The sequence below is a fragment of the Schistosoma mansoni genome (assembly GCF_000237925.1).
Source record: "Schistosoma mansoni, WGS project CABG00000000 data, supercontig 0149, strain Puerto Rico, whole genome shotgun sequence".
Taxonomy (NCBI): Eukaryota; Metazoa; Platyhelminthes; class Trematoda; order Strigeidida; family Schistosomatidae; genus Schistosoma; species Schistosoma mansoni.
In genome coordinates, this window is record NW_017386046.1 from 147,354 (window position 1) to 167,958 (window position 20,605).

General features: G+C 36.8%; 2 protein-coding genes across 2 annotated transcripts in view; one reads left to right on the top strand and one right to left on the bottom strand.

Annotated features, from left to right (window-relative positions):
- Smp_076540 (hypothetical protein) overlaps nt 1-3,711 on the top strand; it is a gene marked incomplete at its 5' end in the record, with an annotated part of 10,984 nt that extends 7,273 nt beyond the window's left edge. The window contains 3 exons of the mRNA XM_018799030.1: nt 934-1,131; nt 1,743-1,871; nt 3,376-3,711. Coding sequence (XP_018646635.1) covers nt 934-1,131; nt 1,743-1,871; nt 3,376-3,627 — 579 coding nt within the window. The 3' untranslated portion in view covers nt 3,628-3,711. The remainder of the gene's footprint in view (nt 1-933; nt 1,132-1,742; nt 1,872-3,375) is intronic.
- A 2,366-nt stretch (nt 3,712-6,077) lies between these two features.
- The window catches only part of Smp_076530 (regulator of chromosome condensation, putative), a gene marked incomplete at its 5' end in the record, with an annotated part of 15,967 nt that continues 1,439 nt past the window's right edge, over nt 6,078-20,605 (bottom strand). The window contains 6 exons of the mRNA XM_018799043.1: nt 6,078-7,290; nt 8,914-9,022; nt 10,509-10,682; nt 12,849-13,256; nt 14,746-15,133; nt 15,951-16,402. Of these exons, the coding sequence (XP_018646636.1) occupies nt 6,642-7,290; nt 8,914-9,022; nt 10,509-10,682; nt 12,849-13,256; nt 14,746-15,133; nt 15,951-16,402 (2,180 nt within the window). The 3' untranslated portion in view covers nt 6,078-6,641. The remainder of the gene's footprint in view (nt 7,291-8,913; nt 9,023-10,508; nt 10,683-12,848; nt 13,257-14,745; nt 15,134-15,950; nt 16,403-20,605) is intronic.

Genomic DNA, 20,605 nt, shown 5'->3' on the forward strand with positions numbered 1-20,605 from the left:
TTTTCCATGGTGGTCTAGCTTCAATTGACTGATGATTTCAACTATGAAAATACTGAAATCTCCACAAAAAACCCTTCTGATCTACAATTTAGTGTTGACAAAGATTTCTTCTAATAGACGTTAATCATCATCTAGTATCGATATCATTTGGGCAATCATTCAAAACTAAGAGTGAAGGATAACTGTTTTGTCCAAACGCATTTTCCATCGAATTAATTTAAGACCTAAAAATCTCCTTGATCGCATGATGTGATATATCTAGTGATTCATCAAGTGCATCAGAATATAAAAATAAACATTTAGTAAACTTCAGTTAATTTATGATAGAGCACAATAAAACATTCGATTTATTCAGTGTTTATCGGCACAAGTCCCAGATTGATTAAATATAAAAATAATGTTTATTAACCACAGCTTTGGGGTTTCTGTGAATAAAAAAGTTATATTAATTCCTAATTTATAAAAAAGAAACACATTTTAACAAACAAAACATGTGTACAATTAATTTGCTTGTACTTAATAATTTGAGGATGTATTTTCTGGTGTAATAAAATCAAAGGAGTGTTGTGATGCATGCTACTTATGTCAACAGACATAAGTAGTATGTGACGCCAACTGAAAGTGGGAACCCTGACAGCGGAAGGTTTAGAAGATCAAGTTGAAGAGAATAGAAACGGAAATTGAAAGTAATTGTGAACTGGAAGAATCATACAAAATGTCAAGGACATATGACGGGGATTTTCAGATGAAGTATTCAGTATATGGTTCTCATCTTACGAAGAGATCCTGTAATTTTGTATTTAAATACATCTGATTATCCCCACCTGTGTTCTCGTCCATTACAGTGTTAGTAAAATAATACACATCTACATTCAAAAAATAAAGCTCATAGTGCATTGTTTTTCCTATTCATTTTAATTTTCTTTTAAATAGATATTTAAAGAACTTCTAGAGAATACTGATTCAATTAAAGTCGAAGATGATATTTTAGATTATAATGAGAATGTACAACAATTATGGAATGAATTAATGAGAAATGAATCAGTTTTAGTTGAACAAATTGATGAATTAATTAATGAATTTGAATTAAACTTAAATGATATGATTAATACATTTATTGAAAATGTTGAAGTAAGTACCTAATACCATCACTGAACTGATTTTTAAACATGCTCTCCATTCACATAGACTTTCAGTCATATGAAGTTGGCATCTAATTTAATGGATCGAGAAATCAACACACATAAAGTCAATTCTTAATGACATCCTGTAAAGTATGCTGATAGCGTTTTTAAATAGTGGTAATGAATCACCTAGGTTTGAATATCTAGGATGGTAACGATTCCAGTTGTTTCACAGATTGATAACGACTGTTGATCTAATCAGGGCATTCTGGTCTTATGATGAGTAAGACATTTATCCATTAAAAGTACTGGATGATGAAGCTCTGAGTATCGTGAATTGGTTGAGGTTGAAAATGTGAACTACTTGACCCTTATACAGTCATCTGAAGGCAATGCACTGAGTGCCAAGGTAACGAGATCAAAACCCAAAGAAGCTATGAATGCTCACTGTCTAGAGTCCTAAACTAGGATAGTTATTCAGTCATTTATGGTTCCCCAGTTGATACTAATGTGACAAAAACCAACTTCAAATGATGATTTTATTGTTTTACTTTAATAATTGACCAATGACTTTTTTTCTCTTCATAGGATTTTATTTCGAATCAATTATTTTTTCAGGAACATTTTACAGAATGCCGCGAATTACAAACTCAGTATCATGAAAGGTTGACTGATCTATGCCCAGGTATTTTAGAACGATTTATGCGCAGTGACTTCCAAAGTGAACCATCAGATGCTCTTTTAGCCGTAAGTTATAAAATCATAAATATAAGGATGGTTATTTGTATTGAACAATTATTTTCGCATTAATTTTTTTCTGCTTTGTTGTAAAGGGAGACAAAATACGGCAAATCAATAGGCTTTCAAATACTGACATTTTTAGTAGTGGATGCGAAATTTACTGATCAGTATCTCGATCCTGTTTATATTTTGACGACGAATTGATTAAATTTTGGGATTAAACAGAATGATAATTAGTACTATTCGATAACTTATGCATAACTTTTGAATAATTACATGCAAAATCTTTTTGATTCCCCGCTTTGTCACATGGATAGGAGTATCCAAGGTACGAAGAGTTTCTTGGAGGTTTCAGTAAAGTTACCGTCATGATTGTCGATGACCAAAATAAATATATGAATGGAATTCCTTCGAGTTGTTAGTAGATGAGTACTTGGTAATCTAATTTTGGATGGCGATAACTAGTGAGTGGTTAGTTTCGTTAAGGTCTCATCAGAGTCAGCATTTAAATGTGATCATTTCCCATTTAGAAACAGACATATGTCTAGAGACAATACAAATATAAAGGCACCAATTATATGTAGAGTTAACTAAATCAGAAAGTCAAGAACTATCTGACGATGTTTCAAAATTCTTTGTGAAAAGTACACAGTAGGTTAACAAGTTTCACTGGTTAACTAAGCGTTAAACACAGGGTGGAAATACAAGAAAAATTCAAAAATATTAGGTACAAATATTTTTTTAAAAACGATTCTGAAGTTCATGAGCCTTGAATTGTTGTATTCAAAGTAATCAAAAATGTAGGACTGGATTCTTCAGCTTTCAAATTCATAGGTACCCAAAAACGATATTGATAATGTTACCGTTTCTTCTGTACATAAAATTCCGGGATTATTTTGACAAATGACGAATCAATAATGATTATGGTAAGTGTACTTATCTGAAAATATCATTCAAGTGTAGTTGTTAAATAGCACTTGTCAAGATTCATAAAAATTTTTATTTGTTTAACAACATACATTAAGAAATGTTTATCGTAAGTTGTGAAAGTGTCCCTAGATTCGAAAGTAAGATCTAGTCGTTTTTAAATAATAAGCCAAAAGAATAATATATTTGTAAAATCTCAGCAAATGAATTTGAAGTAAATCCGTTTCGCCTGACAATCTGGTCCAAGCTTTTTCAAGGAAATAATGTCTTACATCAACTCGGCGCCCAAATACTGTGAAACTATTCGCTCTAATTTAGACGAAAGTTCTTATATAAGCCAAAAGAAGTTGTGTAATGTTACAACCTAAAATTTACTTAATTTTAAGTAGATTATCGCTCTTAAACAAAAGCTTCAGAGATGTCTATTTTATGTCACCGGTAATTAATCAATCTACAGTTGTGCATATTTCTCATCATATCCTCGTAATATCTACAAAAAATTGGAATATCTTATTTTCAATTATTTCAACTTAATTGAAATACAAGCTTTATTGTATGTTCTTTTTTGGAATAATTATTACAGATTTTTATTGATAAAGAAAGTGTAACGAATGCACTAACAGCCAGTAACGATGCTCATTTACTTAAAATTGATGAATTTGCCGATGAAATTAATGAAAAAGCAAAAAAATGGATGAAGGAAACAATTACTTCTATATATTCTGGTGAGAAATATGATCGAAACAGAGCAAGAGTAATGGAAATAAATCATTTTATAGATGCATTAAGAAATGATGTTGAAAACTTAGATATACCTGCATTAGGTGAATCTTGAATGTGCATAATATGGTATTCATTGGGGAACTATCTGGTAGTTTTATCAAATGCATTAAATAAATAAATTTAACTGTATTTATTTAAAATTAATCTTGTTTTGATTGGACAGACTGAATAATCAACTCACTATCCATCGAATGGTAAATATTCAAACTATGGATAAATAGACACATCGGGTGCTTCATTTTTCATTTATTAATTACTTATTGTTCTTAGTTGCTGAAAACCTGTATAGTCTTCTAACAGCCTTAAACAACAATCCAATGTTTTGAAGGAGATTCTCTACCTCGAGACGCAAAATATTGCTTCAAAACTGATTTTCTTCAACACCTATCCAGCGCATCGACCATCCCACTTTTCTCGGAATTCACAACTTTGGTGCGTTGGTGTCTGACGAAATGTTGGTTAAGATTCGTGAAGCTCAATTAACCTCTGCCAACTTGCATCACTTGTAGGGTAGGGAAAGTGTCCGTCTGCTAACTAGGGGATAAGTTTATGGCTCATCAGTTCGCCTTGTTCTACCTTATGGGTGTGAAGCATGCCTACTAAGAATCGAGAATATTCGTCACACTAGGTGTGTTCGAAGCACCGCCCATGCACCACTGAGTGGGCGATTCACGAGTTATAAGCAAGGTACTAAGTAAAAATGGTATATTGGTTGTCGTCGTCAACTGAGCTGGCTAGGACGTGTATTACATATTTCCCGCTACCATCAACTTTGACAGGTGTTGTCTGGCAAACGATTAGGTTCAAATAAAGCTAGGGACCACCACGCCAGGACATAGCATTGGTCCATAGAGTGACTGACAACTGAACTGAGCCATGCAAATAAGCAGAGAATACCCGGTTAGCATGTGCGTGTTTATTGTAACCTGTGGTTAGAAATTTAGAGCGACATGGCTCAGAATTTGTCTCAATGGTGTAGGTACCTCACCCTTTGTTTCCCTTAAATCCTCAGTCACGAAATCGCCCTATAACATTTCCTTTTATCCTCAATCTTTTCTACTACTACTGATACTGCCATCAATTTAGAATTTGTTTGGTAATTTTACCTCGCTGTACTATTATGGTATGGCGACCTGGACCGTTACACATAACTGACTTTTTTGTTCAGGTAAAATTTTGAAAACGCCCAAACCTACTTAGAAATGTCATTAGATCGGCTGTTTAATTAAAGAATATTTTTCTTTTTTTCAGTTTTATCGGTAAATACTTTTCAAAAATCAAAATGCAGTTATGAGGATTTTGTTTGAGTCAATAATTTTTCAGTGTTAGCTGCAACAAGAAAATAACAAAACACTGACATTTACCTGAAAAGTATTCTCAGCAAAATTTAAGCGTTCACCAACAAACTAGATGATCCTTCGAAATGAGGTATATCAGTGGAATTCTCTATATAATTCGCAATTGATTAGAATTCAGAAAACACCCAGTATTTAGCTTCGTTGCCAAAACTATCTAGTATCATTATTGCACGTTAAGATTTCAACTAATATTCAACCATGCTAGCAAAAAATGAAGAATTTACTCCTAATAGATATTATGACCACACTTATATTTTATTTTATGGGACCTACAGCTGAACTGATTTTTCTGTTACCTATACACGCTGATATTGCTAATTTTGTGCATGAGTCCATTCTGTTGTCCGTCAGTTTTCTTCGATGAATGGAGTAGATAAGCTGAATGCACTGGAACGAGTTACAATACAAAAGAAAGTAGTATTAAACACACAACTAGTAAACAATATGTGATAGTCTAGTTGACAAGAGCTAAAGGCAGTAACGAGGTTATCATCGGTGTTATTACGACATATATAGTTTCTTTATCTGATAATAAGATCCTTTCTACTAACAACTGTCGATTCTAGTTCGATAAGTGCACTAGAAAAAGTTGTGTACGTTTGAAACAACAGAAAAATATTGAGTGCAAAGGATTCATTAGGATAAGAGAAAAATGAGGTGATTCTATAATGGTACCCGTACTACAAAATAGAGATGTTAGAGAAAACAGGTCTTAGTGATCTAGCTTAAAACAATTAATAAAACTTCAAGACTTCTAGCTTAAAACCATAGTGGTTCTAAAACCAAGAATTTTGCTATAAACCAAAGTCTATGAATGCATGAAAATCGTATTATCTTTTATAGCTATCCAATCTAACCAAAAATATTTCCACTTGGTTGAACAATCAGATAAAAGATTTTAGAAGTAGTAGTACTGATTATCGTGGAAAAATCAAAATACATTAAAATATTTACAGTGATAGAATGTATGAAGTTGGAGAAATGACAAAAGATGGATGCTCTATCAGAGAAATACAGACAACTTCATTACAATTTCAAGGTATGAACACCACTTCCTCAACAAACACGACTTACTTTATGTAAGTAACCTTCCATAAGAAACCCACTCAAAATATTTATATTTAACTTACAAAACTACAATGTTAACGTTTAAGTGAGTATGAATTATTATTATAATATAATTACATAAGCATACATACAAGCAGTCACAAAAACAAAGGTTAGATTAACATTCAAAGTATACATAAGGATATCTAAAGTTTTTTTTATTTTCCAAATGTTTAACAAAGATTAAATTATACAAATCGATGTAGTGTACAAAATAAACATTATACATATAAAACGAATAGGTGAGTTAATCAGTTAGTTGCCTGAAATTGTTTGAGTGAAAGTTGTCTGGAAACAAAGGATTACATAAAGAGTAAGTTCATCTTTAATTCCCTACAAATGGTAACCATTATTACACACAAAAACCAAGACAAAACATCACATGGGATAAATTCAGTATGGAAATTCTCCACAAGAACAGAGGACTCAAAGACGATGAATGTGTATAGCCACAAGGTTAGAGATAAAATAAATTTGAGCAGTTTGAAAAATGACGACTAAATATAAGTGATACCACGTATTATAAATAACCTTAAGAAGGATCAATGTAAATAACAATACGAAGTAGATTTTTTTAAATACTGGAAATAAGAACAGGATATCATGTGCCTTTACGGGATTTATCTTCTGTGGATGGCACTAACAATAAGCTACTCTGTACACTGTAATTATCAAAAGAACTACATCGGCTACTTCCACCACCATCGGTACTTTTAGCACTATTTAACTGACTGCTTGTACTACTTGTCGACGCACATGATCCAACGGAGCAAGTATCAGAAACAGCAGAACTATGAACGCTGCTATTGATTGTGGCCCCTGCTGTACTTCCTGTTGTACTTTCACAACTAAACCCAATGGGAGTAAGTAACGTCGTCCCGGTACTTCCAGTTACAGATGAAGGACTTGCACGTCGGTTTCGCTTGCTTTGTGGGGCACCAGGTCCAATAGGTGGAATCAAAATACGCTCTACTGATGTATCAGCGGAAGAATCACACATCTTAAGATTCTTGGATAATTCCACACTTTGCTGATGTTGCTCTATATTATTATTAGAAAGTGGACCAGACATTATTTCTGACATTTCCTCATCATGTTTATCGGCTGCTGGAGATTTGTTCATCCCATTTGGAAGCTGATTAGAATCACCCATGACAATATCTGTCTCAGTATCAATCACTTTCGGCTGAGTATCAGAGCAAGCAAGCATAACAGTATGTTGACCACCAGCATCAATCATTAAAACTCGTCTGCAAGAAATATAAGATATCACATTTTAAATAAATGCTTAGTTGAGCGAATTCATTACAAATACAGTCTGTATGAAAATGATGGAGTATGACAAAAAAGACTAGCAACTTTTTAAATCACAATTTGCCACCTTAAGTTCGTAAGTCTTAAATATAGGAAACATATTTGATCATAGATGCCTTTAGAGAATTGTTTGTATGTGATGAAATAACTCGTTAGGCGATAGTGAGGGTAACTGCGAGTCCAAGATAATAGAGAAGCTATTCAGATAATGATATAAACCTTTTTTGTTGAAGGTGAATTAAGAAAGTTTTATACACGCTAGGTAGAGCATTTTATTGAGAATCTAACTGCTTTCCAGAACTAAGTATTAAATAGACAATTATTAAACATTTTTCTTTAAATACATAATACCACTTTGAAAGTAATATAATTTACATTTACTTTTTCGTACACGCTAGAAGATGGATAAACTTAATTCCAATAACTTTGATGCAGAAATATTATACTTTTTATTTTAAAATTTGGATTGGAAGGTCCAACATGATAGTTGGATATGATATTTCTCCCTGGAGGCAGTGCGTTCGCACTCACTTAGCCCCCAAATGCCCTGGTACGGCCGAAAGTGGGGAGAGTCCGCTCTCTCTCTCTCTCTCGAAATGCTCTCACATGGCCACGCGAATATATAGTCTCTGCCAGGGAAGTCCTACTCACTGCCTTCTCGTGGCGGGGGTGTTGTTTACGAAATTGAGAGGACGAAAAGCGAATGTCCGGCGCTTTAACCGGGTTGGTGGACATGGCGAGTTCACCTAGGGGAGTTGGAAAACCCTGATTCCAAACCAATGGTGCACATGGACTCCAGTATCCTGAAGGAACAAATGGCGTATGAACCAATTATTTGGTCACCGGCTACCATGGGACTGCATCTCCTTACGATGCTCCACTGCCTTGTAGACTAGACCTTCAGGTCAAAGGCTCGGGGTGTGGGCCCCTAAGAAAACCACCTGCTTCAGTTTGTGCACCTGAGCAGTATCACAGCCCTCACACAAAACAAATGAGATTTGTGAGGCGCATATATATATGGTTCCCCTTTGTACCAACATTTATGTGTTTAAATAAATAAATAAATAAAAACATGATAGTTTAAAACTAATCTTTAATCAAACTTATTCTAACTGAAGCGATGAGCTATGCTCTATCGAATGAATGTCAAAACATGATAAAAGAAGAATTCTAAGCGACCATTTTTTTTAAAACTTAGTCACTGTACAAATAATTGTAAAGATAAATATCCATGTTTGTGAGAAGCCAGGTAATTCACTTTATTTAAAATAAGAGCAGCGAATTAGATCTTAATTGAAGTGTTTAAAGGTAACTGGAAAGTTGGAGAGTGATTAAACTAACTAATATTGTTTAACATGCATGCTGAAGATGTGAAATTGCAAATCAAACCAAATCCATTAGAAATCATAATGATTACGATTATTTCCAAATGGAGGAAAGATTAGAACTACAAAAGTACACCTCATAAAAATGTTTTTACATGGACAACATGCACATCGAACCACGTTATAAGCAAAAGATAAGTTTTATATTTAAATGTAAACACTCAAATATCTTACCGATCTTCTAGCTGTTTTCCTACCATCAACTCTGGTTCCCAACAGTCATCTTCACTATCTCCATGCCCAAGTTGATGATTGCTACCCATACCCCAAGAATAAGCACGACCTATAAATAAATACATCTAATTTGATGACACTATGTACAAAATATTTTTTACCATAGAATTCTAGTTAACTTTCTACAGCGTTTAAATTGGTTTGGACTACAAATTCAAACCTGGTAACGATAGTGGGATGAATAAAAGGTACATTTTGATAAATTGACCCCGTCGCCAGTTGTTATATCTAGAGCTTTAGATTCTTGCTATGCCGCGTACTACTAGACTACTTGAACGATCGAACCCGCAACGTCGCAAGAGAGAAGACAGAAGACTAGTAAGTAGGGATGTATTTCCCCACACACTGTCAAATACAGTACAAGAATCTCATGTATTTATAGGTTTTGGCAGAAAGTAAATCATCATTTCGGACAGCCGATAGGCACATAGGGGGTCTTTTTTATTCATCCAATAGGGGAGCTACACATCGATATTCTAGAATGTTCCCCTAGCGGTGATTGGCTGAAATGTCTTCGGCTTTTTCTGGGCTTCTCGAGGCTTCCTTGAGTTTGCCAACGAGCTATCCTTACGGTTTAAAAATTAGTATTTTTCGGAAAGCCGGCATATTCAAATTCATTCGCTGAGATTTTACAAATACATTCTTCCTATTCAATGTTTCACACCAACTCGGCGCCCAAATACTGTAAAACTATTCGATCTAATTTAGACGAAAGTTTTTATATTTACAAATTTTGTTTGACAAACCATAAATTTCCAAGCCAATCATATAAGAGTGTACATTCTAGTAATCTGGAACCAAATTTCTCAAATCTTATTTGACTTACTAAATCACCTTTAGAAAATTATCGAGAGAATTAAAACAAATTCATCGAACTCCACATTTGTGCATCACAAAAACTGTCATTTTTATGTCACATAAAATTCATAAATTTTTGTGCGACCATAGTTGCAAAAATGAAAGGAGATTAAGCCAAAGCCAAATAAATCTTATGGTGATAGAAATCATACCGTTTTATTTCCAGTCAATCCTGATAAATAGGTAACTACTTTGGCTTCTGTCATATTGTCTGTTCAAGGAAAGGAGGGACTTTAATTTGAGCTTAGTTTTACTATCTCTCTGATATGAATGACTGACCTGACAATTAATGCCCAATTTGAGAACCAATATGATTAATTAAATACTCTTGTTCCTGAACCTTTAGACAATCGAGTTTGGTGCGAAACTGAATTATTGGGCGTAACTAGTCGATTCCATAAGTCTGGAACGAGGCAGAGAAGAATACTAACTTATCAGTATTTTAAAAGCATTAAAGGAATCACGGGCCAACCTTGATATTGCTCTGCCCAACCAGAATGAATGCTTGTAACATCTAAGACAGAGAAAAATCATCATACACAAGACACGGTGAAATATATGAAATGTTTCATACACTATCAGCCTTATTTTCTAACATAGAAATTGTTAAATTGGTTTCGAAATTAAACAAGGCACCTTTAGTTTAGAATAGATGAGTCAACGTTTTCAAAACTAACCTTTAGTATCAACCGCAAATGAACATACTTCTCCACAACCGATCCATGAGCAGACACACTCATTAAGTGCACCAAGCACGCGTGTAGGTTTGTTCACTGAAATTTTCGATCCCTTCAAATCACACCCCAAACCAAGACGACCGTAATCTGGTCGACCAACAGCGTACACGTGACCTACAAAAGCATGACATGGTTAGTTGTGAAACTTGAATTTATAAAAACTCTGAATAAAAAGTAAACACCTACATCTAAATGTAGAAACTAAAATAATTCGAAAACGTACTATCGTGTTATGAAAAGGAAATTCGGGGAAAAAATCGGAGACACTAAGCATCTGCAAAAGCGATCAATTATTTCTTACTACATATTTTACAAATCATGAATGATGATCAAGTAGTATACTGACCCATTTTTTTAAGAACATTCAGGGAATAACAATATGATAACATATCCCACAATGGGATTGTTACACGTTCAGATACCCTAATTTTTTATCTTTCCTTTTTTCCACTCAGTCCAAAGGCCCGTAGATAATAATATGGAAGCATTCAGGATGACACATGCGAAACTTGACCAAACTACCGAAATTAGTTTTTCAAAGCGCAAATACTTGTTCAGTCGTCTACATTATACCCTAAAATATGTCTCCAAACTTTGGCACTAACTAAATAATATTGCTACAAACTGCGAGAAATGCTTCCGAAAAAGAAAATGTCAAACATTTTGCAAGCACAGAACTGTTCGTACTGAATCGTTAATCACCCAGATGTTAGTAACTATGGTCGAGTTGTGACTGCACAAAAGATGGCCTATACGGGGTTTTTTCGTTAAAGGGTTTGCTACCGTAAAAGCGACCTACTACACCACTATCAGCGCTCATGAAGATAACCAAACACAAAACCTTCTTACCACAAGGAGATTATTCCTCATATAGTCACATAAAAGTATATTATATTTCGACGGCTCGAAGCATTATTGGAACTGTTTCAGAATGGTTCTGACTGATGAATTAAAGAATACTGGTGAAAATGAGCAACCTAGCACAACCCTGCTGCTGGACTAGAACAAGAGAAAAGGTGTTTGTAAATACTCACTCTATCTGGCATGTTCTAGTTCAGGGTTTTGGAATGTTAGCAAACATATCCAGTGCAATCCTTCTCAATATACAATCTCAAACTATAAGCTTATCACCCAAACGAAAACAGATCTGAAGTCAGAAAATATGGTGGTTGTTAGACCGCAATACGGCTGGTGGTATTAAAGCATTTGGTGGAGAGTAGAATAGACAAAGTCCAACCTAGTCCTTGTGAGTATATTTTTCTTGAGTTTCAAGCAGTCTGTACAGTACGAAGAAAATCATATGGTTTCAGGCGTTTACTCCGATAGTCATGACATGCATTAAATAGACTCATTTGTTAGATAAGTACGACACAATCACTGTACTTCTAATAGAATCCTTTGTTCAAACAATGTAGTCAGTTTATCCATAACAATCTATCCTTGAAAAAAGTAAACACCAAGTCGTCCGTATCAATTGGCGTACATCATTTCACTTCATTTCGAACCTTCATAACATCAGGTGAATTTGTATCCATCGACCAAGAAGAATGAGACACTTTGATCGAAGTTGCTTGGACAACCAAGAAGTAGAACTGTTTTCTATGTCTCTGAAGATCGCTAATAGTTTCACAGACGTCAAGTTTTTTGTTGCTAGTGACTGACTTCAATTAATATAAGCTGCAGATGGAGAGTACTATGTAGTGAATACGGGATGAATAAGTTAAGATTCGGTATCGGTCTATCTACGGCATCACTCAAATTGTGAATGAAGTAAGTCTCCACTAGCAACTCAAAAGATTCTCCTATACTTAGACGCCCAATCAACACATCTAACTCCACAACCAACACCGCAGTATGTTCAGGTTATTGAGATAGTAGTAAAACTCACTTTTGGTTGCAATTAGTAATCGTTGGGAATGTTAACAGAAACAGTAAGATACTGTCTTACTTGTCAATTTCTTCTTTAAACATTTTATCTTAGCAGAAAACTAAACGACTAATGGTTGAAATGCAGTCGACTGGTGTTCTCTTACCCACAGTGGTCAGGGCGATGTCAACGAAACAATGTCCCCGGATAGACGCAAGGAAAATATTTTCGAATGGACAACAAATTATATGTATCTTACTGGAATTGTAACTGAGAAATGACGGTTCAAAATGAGTACGTGGAGTGATAAGTAGTGTATGGGATCAACTTACAAAATAATATGAGTAATAATAATACATACGATCATCGAAAGTTCTACAAAATAACACAAAATTGTGTGTAGAATAGCTTACCAAGATGGTTTAAAGCCAGTGTGTGATGCATACCGATCGCAAACTGACGCCAATCTTGATCCGGATCAAATCCAAAGGCTCGAATTAACATGAACTGAATAAGGGGACCCTGTCGAGCGATCAGCTGGGCTTCTGACCTGTCAGCTTCCTGACGATCAGTTACTAGCTTTTCAGCATTCTCAGCCATATCCAGTTCGATGTCAACAAACTCTTCCGTAGAATTACATGAAAGCGATTTTCCATGACCGGTTGTATCGCGTAATGCCAGCTGACCATAATTATTTAGACCACAGGCATAGATGGCACCAGTCATTTGACAACGAGCGAATGTAGCGAAACCTCCTGCCCACACATCGGAAAAACGGACGGCTCCACGAACTCGACATTCAGTAGGTTGAAGTAGTGAGCCTAAAATTCAATAATAAATCACAGGAGTACGAAATAGAAAAATCAAGTTGTTACAATGTGCTCTTAACATCTGAAGAAGTACAAGGATGTATTTGACACTACAGATTAAAAATTATGGTTAATATTTTAAAAAGTAGAGCACATGGGACTAAAGTATGAAGGTATTAGTGGGCATGTTATGACAATAAAGATTTCCCCTAGCTTTACTTGCTAACGAAACAACAATACTTAGGTCCACCAGAAGTGCTGTTCGGCTCAATATGAAATAAATAAAAGGTTGAAATTCGAAGGGCCTAGTTTTAAACTGGACAAAAAGTTTTATTAGCAAATAGAAGAAATGTTGCATATAGTGCGATGGCAAATCTGCTTAAATCCCCTCTATTTATTCATAGTCATCGATACTTCCTAACTACATTTAGAAAAGTACCTTCTCCAAAAGAAAAAGATAGTTGAGAGATAATACAGAACAGCAAACACGCAAAGGAAATTGATCGGACCTGACAACACTAAAATTACTGACTTTTTGATCTACTTAAAATAACTTCTTCTTGAGAAAGTACAGTTTACAAATCTTGAGGTATTCTATCAAAACGATCAGTTTAAGACATAAACAAAAATTTTGGTTTTATTAGTTAATAATAAAGATGGATGCATCTAAAACAAGAAGCCAAAGGGATCATCTTATAGACACCTAACCTGAGTCCAAAAAAGCACATTAGACCATTTTGTTTGCCCTCATCAGCAACAGGTCTATCCTACTCTCCACTAAATAGTAGCTTTATTTTCGTAAAAGCTCAAGTCATATACAATAAAAACGAATGTACATTGATTATACTGGCTGTTGGAATAAGATGTCTATAAACTTATAGCAGTAGCACCTGAAACAAAAGTCATGAGTTTTGGAGCACTTAATTTATCTAGTACAAGTTTATACACTCAGCTGCTTTGTACCATACTTGTGTGATGGCTAGTAGTGCCACCCAATGTCCGGACCGAATTAAGTAAATCATTGCTCGAACCTGGGATCTGATGGCTAAAGGAGGAAGACGATATGGCAATGTAACTACAATACAAGTTTTGTTAATTCAATCCTCCTGATATCCAAATGGAAAGTTAATGTAAAGCTAGCAAATCAGTCAGTCATACGCAACATACGCAACAAAGTTGTTAAGGCAAATCCCAGAGTAGTAGAGGTAGTAGTAGCATTATTGATAAGAAATAAGATTAGGCGCAGAAGATACGACTTAAAAATAAAATAAGTAGTGAAATGGCGACAACATTTGTGAGATAATTTAGAAACCTAGGATTTAAGAAAAGAAAAAGAGTGGATCTAAAGCAAAGTAACAACCCAAAACATGTCTGAACGTGGATACAACTTAAATTCGATATCTTTAATGACTGCTTATAGAAACTGTCACAGGCCAATTTTCAAAACAGTAGTTTAATATTACAGCAAAAGATGTAAAGTATATCAAAATGTTTTCCTTACTAATCCCTGAACGACCACCATCTTTAGCAAACCGTTCAGCAACACGACCCAGTTGACCTTGTTCACCACATCCCATAGTATAGAGCCGACCTTCATCTGTCAGACAAACCAAATGGTCTTGTCCAGAAGCAATTTTCACTACATGTGTACTAGGAGTTAGAAGCGCTGTATTTATCGATCGACTAGATAACTTGGAATCATTGTTTGAAACACCATCATTGTTTTCAGTGGAACTGTTCATTGCATAAGCTAGTAATAGTCGCGGAGTTGTACAAATCTCCCCAGGTTGTGTGAGTCCTATAGGACCACTAGCTCCTCGGAACGTTCCCCACAACCACACCTGACCATTGGTATCTAAGGCTGCAGTGTGACTATCACCAGCGGAAACCTAAACAACAAAGAAAGGGTTAGTTTACTTATTGTACAAATCCACGAGACAAGTTTGAAAATAGGACAAAGTCATTTAATCATTCTAGAGTAGTACAAATAGTAACGATATTAATGATGATATAGAATACTATGAATACACGAAGTGATTACGAAAGAATAAATCCGAGTAATCACGCCAGTCAATGAACAATCACTATTTCACTAACAGATTTATCGTACACACCTAGTAGCCTCCGTCTAATCTCGAAATTTCTAACTAGATGGTTCCAAAATACACGAAAAATACTTCGAAGACATCTATGATAGAATACTAGTGACACACGAATATCCTCTATTGTTAAAGACTACGTTTTAATCATAAAGAATAGGATAAAGTTCTACTCAGTATACTTGCCCTTTAGTTGATAGATCGATGTATCGCTTACTTCACAAGTGATGCAAGTTGGCAGAAGCCGAACAAGCGTTCTGAATGTGTCGATAGTTCATCATGCACCAACCCATCAGGGCTGATGAGACTTCCAAGATAAGTGAAGTGTTCAATCCCCTCAACTACTTCATTTTTCGTCATTACTTTGGGCGTTGATGCAGACCAATCCTGAAGCAACATCTTGTGTTCGGAGGGGGATAAACATTTCAACTATGGTTGGATTGTTGCTCAAGGTGATCCGAAGATTGAATCCACGAGACTATAATTTATGGACGAACCAATCAGATTCGCGATAACAGGTCTTGGATCATTAGATTTACACACTATGAAAATAAACTATACGATTAAAATCAAATGTAATATTTTGAAATGTTTATCAGTTACTTACCATAACTATCTTTACCTTCGTTGGAAACGGTATAAGTCCAAGATGACACTCATCTACAATAGGGTAAGAACCATTGTGATCGCATGAAGACAAATCACAGGATCCTGACTCCGTACCCGTTGGTCTACCCAATGCTCCCTCATCATTGCAACCACAGGTAGCAACAGTACCATTAGTTGTCAGGCAAACAGAATGCATGCCCCCGCAACATATTTGTGTGAAATAAGAAAAAGAATTTTCTTTGGTTGTTTGTAATGCATTAAGACTTGTAGCACTTGGGAGCGCAGGTCTTGAACGTTCTGTTACATCTGGTCCCAAACCAAGTTGGCCAGTATCCCCAACACCGAGGAAAAGAGCAGTACCTGGAACAGTAGTTGTAACGTTGTTTCTAATTTGCTTTGTGTGTCCACTTAGTTGTGATGGTGGAGAATGAGGGCCTCCAGAAGTTTCGACTGAAAATGACGTGATTTTTAGAGTAACAAGAATTTACTTACTGAGACAGAAATGACACTAACTCAAAAATCGTAATTAAAAATGATCGGAAAAAGCAACAAACATTGATTTTGAAAGTCTCAGTAAAATGACTGATTGGTTACCTATACAAAGTCTACGACTACTTGAAAATGATTTTTGTAATTGTGTATTTGTCTGACTGACAACGGGATAAGTTATTCAAATACAGTACCTTGGATGCATAGAACGGGTCTACGTTAATGACCAGTAATCTACTCGTTCACACGGGTAGGGTTTCAAACAGACTGGCCTGCACTTAAAACAATTTGCTCTTGAACCAAAACAAAACGTCTCTTGAAAACACATTGTCTAGTAGTATAGGACGAAATCGGAAAAATCGTTAGAAAATAAGTAGCATACCGGGAAATAATGGAGCACCGACTATTTACTGATTTATTGGCACTATTTACATTTAATATTGTGAGGACCTAAAGCATACTCGTTCGTGTCTCCCTATACGTTCATAAGAGTTCAATGTGAGTATCAGTAACCATAGTGGGATATGAGTATGCTTTTTTCCAATTATACTGCTTGATTTTTTTTAATGAACGTTTTAAAAACGTTTTCTATTGATGTTAAATTATATCATGTGAACTTGGGTGCCAGAAAAACATTGTTTACAGCCATAGTGGTGGATCTATAAAATATTGACTTTTAAGACATACTACTTACTAAAATGATCACTCCAGATAACAACAGTAAGCGAAGTTGTTACTATATTTTATTATTATTTGAACACATAAATATTGGTACAAAGGGGAACCATATATATATGCGCCTCACAAATCTCATTTGTTTTGTGTGAGGGCTGTGATACTGCTCAGGTGCACAAACTGAAGCAGGTGGTTTTCTTAGGGGCCCACACCCCGAGCCTTTGACCTGAAGGTCTAGTCTACAAGGCAGTGGAGCATCGTAAGGAGATGCAGTCCCATGGTAGCCGGTGACCAAATAATTGGTTCATACGCCATTTGTTCCTTCAGGATACTGGAGTCCATGTGCACCATTGGTTTGGAATCAGGGTTTTCCAACTCCCCTAGGTGAACTCGCCATGTCCACCAACCCGGTTAAAGCGCCGGACATTCGCTTTTCGTCCTCTCAATTTCGTAAACAACACCCCCGCCATGAGAAGGCAGTGAGTAGGACTTCCCTGGCAGAGACTATATATTCGCGTGGCCATGTGAGAGCATTTCGAGAGGGAGAGCGGACTCTCCCCACTTTCGGCCGTACCAGGGCATTTGGGGGCTGTTACTGTATATACTACTATCAGATCAAATAAAATGAATACTGAATTGTTCTGTGCATAGGCAACCATTCCCATTACCCTATAACGAAAAACTTGCGGAACAGCAGAGAAATCTGAATTTACTCTTCTAAAAAGTTAACTTACGCGCCCGTTTCCGTGCAGTCAACACGACATAAATATAATCTACAAATATTAACTTGATCGGATTGAGACGAATCGCATAAGTACGAAAAATGACTTAAGCAAGGGAAAATAGTTCTATCATCACCAATCGAAAAGTAAAGGAGAACAAGGACAGAATGACAGGTTATATGAGATAATATTAATCACGATGTAGAGTCAACGTGAATGTGCCGTCACACCACTTAAACTTTCCGAACAGATTTTGACTGCTATATGGATACTGACTGGCATATCTACATGGCTCTACACTAGTCTTGGACTCTTCGACTCGATGTCAAGTTTTCTGGTCATATTCTTACCTAATCCGGTAACATCAACTACAACTTTACAATAAAGTAGACGGAGATCGAGAATGTAACATCTCTTCAATCTATCTAAATTGACATCTTCAGCCGCTTCATTAACGTCAGTCTACGTCTAGCATTAATACCCATTAATCGATAGTTTTATCATACACGATCGATATTTCGAAGTACTTATATCAGAGACTGCGATGATACCAAGTTTCCTGACAATAAAGATTGCCTCATACTATAAATCAATGAAAACACTTATGTAAAAAGTGAAACCTGTAGGTCTTTAGAATTCCCTTTATCGCACTTGAAACTCATGATATTAGTGGGGGAAAGTGTTGCCGAATCAGTGACCAAGTTTTTAGAGGTGGAATATTTAAAACAAAAAGCCATTGAAGCTACTACTTGTGATAAATACCATGACTGACCGTTGCTGCTACCTTGACGTGGTGGTCGGGCTTGCCTATCGTGATGATCCAATCGAGCTATGCTGGCTGGAACAATCGTTCCTCAAGGTCCTACCATGCCAGACAGGTCGGTTGAAGAGCGGTGAGACTAAAAGCAGCAATCCCAAGGTCCGAAGGCGAAGTCGTACTGCTGACTGTACAGAGGTGTGAAAGCAGTAAGGTGTTTCCTTCAGACAACCAGCATGACAGCGATGCTGCCTTCCCACAAGGAGGGGTTGGGTTAGAAAAGGTCGACCCTAAAAATGCACACCTCGCCTTATCCCACGGATTTCCGTCTCCGGCGGTAAGGACTTTTGAAGAACGGAGCTAACACGTCAAAAATCCCCCACAAAAAGGCCGTGCGTGACCGGCCTCAAGCAGATGTCCCTTGGGCACTGCGGTCACGCTCCCAGGTCGTTAAGACCAACACTAATCCAACTTCTTTTTCAGGTCCCTCAAGAAATACCCTTCCACGGTGTGGGCAGCCGGGAAGTGATACTAGCCCTCATACCCTTAACTGCACACAAGACCAAGTTGGTCGCTTTCAAATCCTTCCTACACCTAATAACTCTGTTATCTCCTCGACTAACCCTTCCCACGTCCTTTTATCGCGTCGCACCGCTAGGGCAAACGATTCGAGTACACAGAACGTTATTCCTGGTCTCTTGAAACCACGCTCTAAACTACATATAGGAACTTTTAATGTCCGAACATTGTGCCAAATAGGACAACAGGCTTCCTTAGCTAGAACTCTAGAATCTTACACCATCGATGTGTGCTGCGTCTCCGAAACGCGCATACAAGATCCGAGTAGTGTCATTCATTTGACCGCACCTAATCAAAATAAAGTTTCATCTCGATACACGCTCCGTGTATCTGGAAGCCCTGACGCTGCTTCCCGTGGCCTCGCTGGAGTAGGTATAGCATTAAGTCCTAGGGCAGAACTAGCTCTTTTAGACTGGATCCCAGTAGACAGTCGTCTATGCGCTGTTCGACTAAACGGATCAGTAAGGACTCGGAAAGATAGGGAAATTCGTCGTTGCCTCTTCGTCGTCTCTGCCTACTCTCCCACTGACTGCAGCTCAGACGATATAAAAGATGAGTTCTACAGGAAACTTTCTGACCTTCTCCGAGAAGCTAGGCGTTCTGATGTAGTAATAGTAGCAGGTGACTTTAATGCTCAAGTAGGTAAACTAAGTGAAAGGGAAGGACACCTGGGTGGATCTTATGGTGTCATGGCGAAAAGAACAGATAATGGCGACCGTCTGTTGCAGCTATGCTCAGATAACCGCCTATTTCTTGCAAATACTAACTTTAAGCATAAGGAAAAACATCTTTTGACCTGGCGACCCCCGAATTCGTCCCAACGTTGGACCCAATTAGATCACATCGCTATCAGCCACCGATGGAGGGGCTCGATAGAAGACTGTCGCTCATTCTGGGGCACATGCTTAGATTCAGATCATGCTCTAGTGCGAGCACGTATTTGTCTGCGTCTTACTGGACGTAGGAAAGACACTGCAGGGAAGCCTCTAAGGGTTCTACTTAATGGTAGGCAAGCTAAGAATATATTTCAGGAACAACTAGAAAAACAGTTAGGCAGCCATGTAAGTTGTGTCCACCCCGAGGCAGCGTGGAATGACATCCGAAAAGCTGTGGAATCAGCAGTGATATCCGCTAATAAGGTAAACCATAACGTTAGGGAGAAACAATGGATCTCGGCAGCATCTACCGCACTGATAGATGCTCGTAAACTCATCCCACCTGGCTCTGAGCATAACGAAGAGCGGAGTCAACTTAAGCGCAGGCTTATAAGAAGTCTACGTAATGATCGTGAACAGTGGTGGGTAGCGAAAGCAAGAGAGATGGAAAAGGCAGCGGCAATAGGTAACAGTAGGCAGCTATTCAGACTTGTTAAAGAAACCGGTATTAGGAACCCGAATATCAGTGAAACCATCTCAGATAAAGATGGGCATA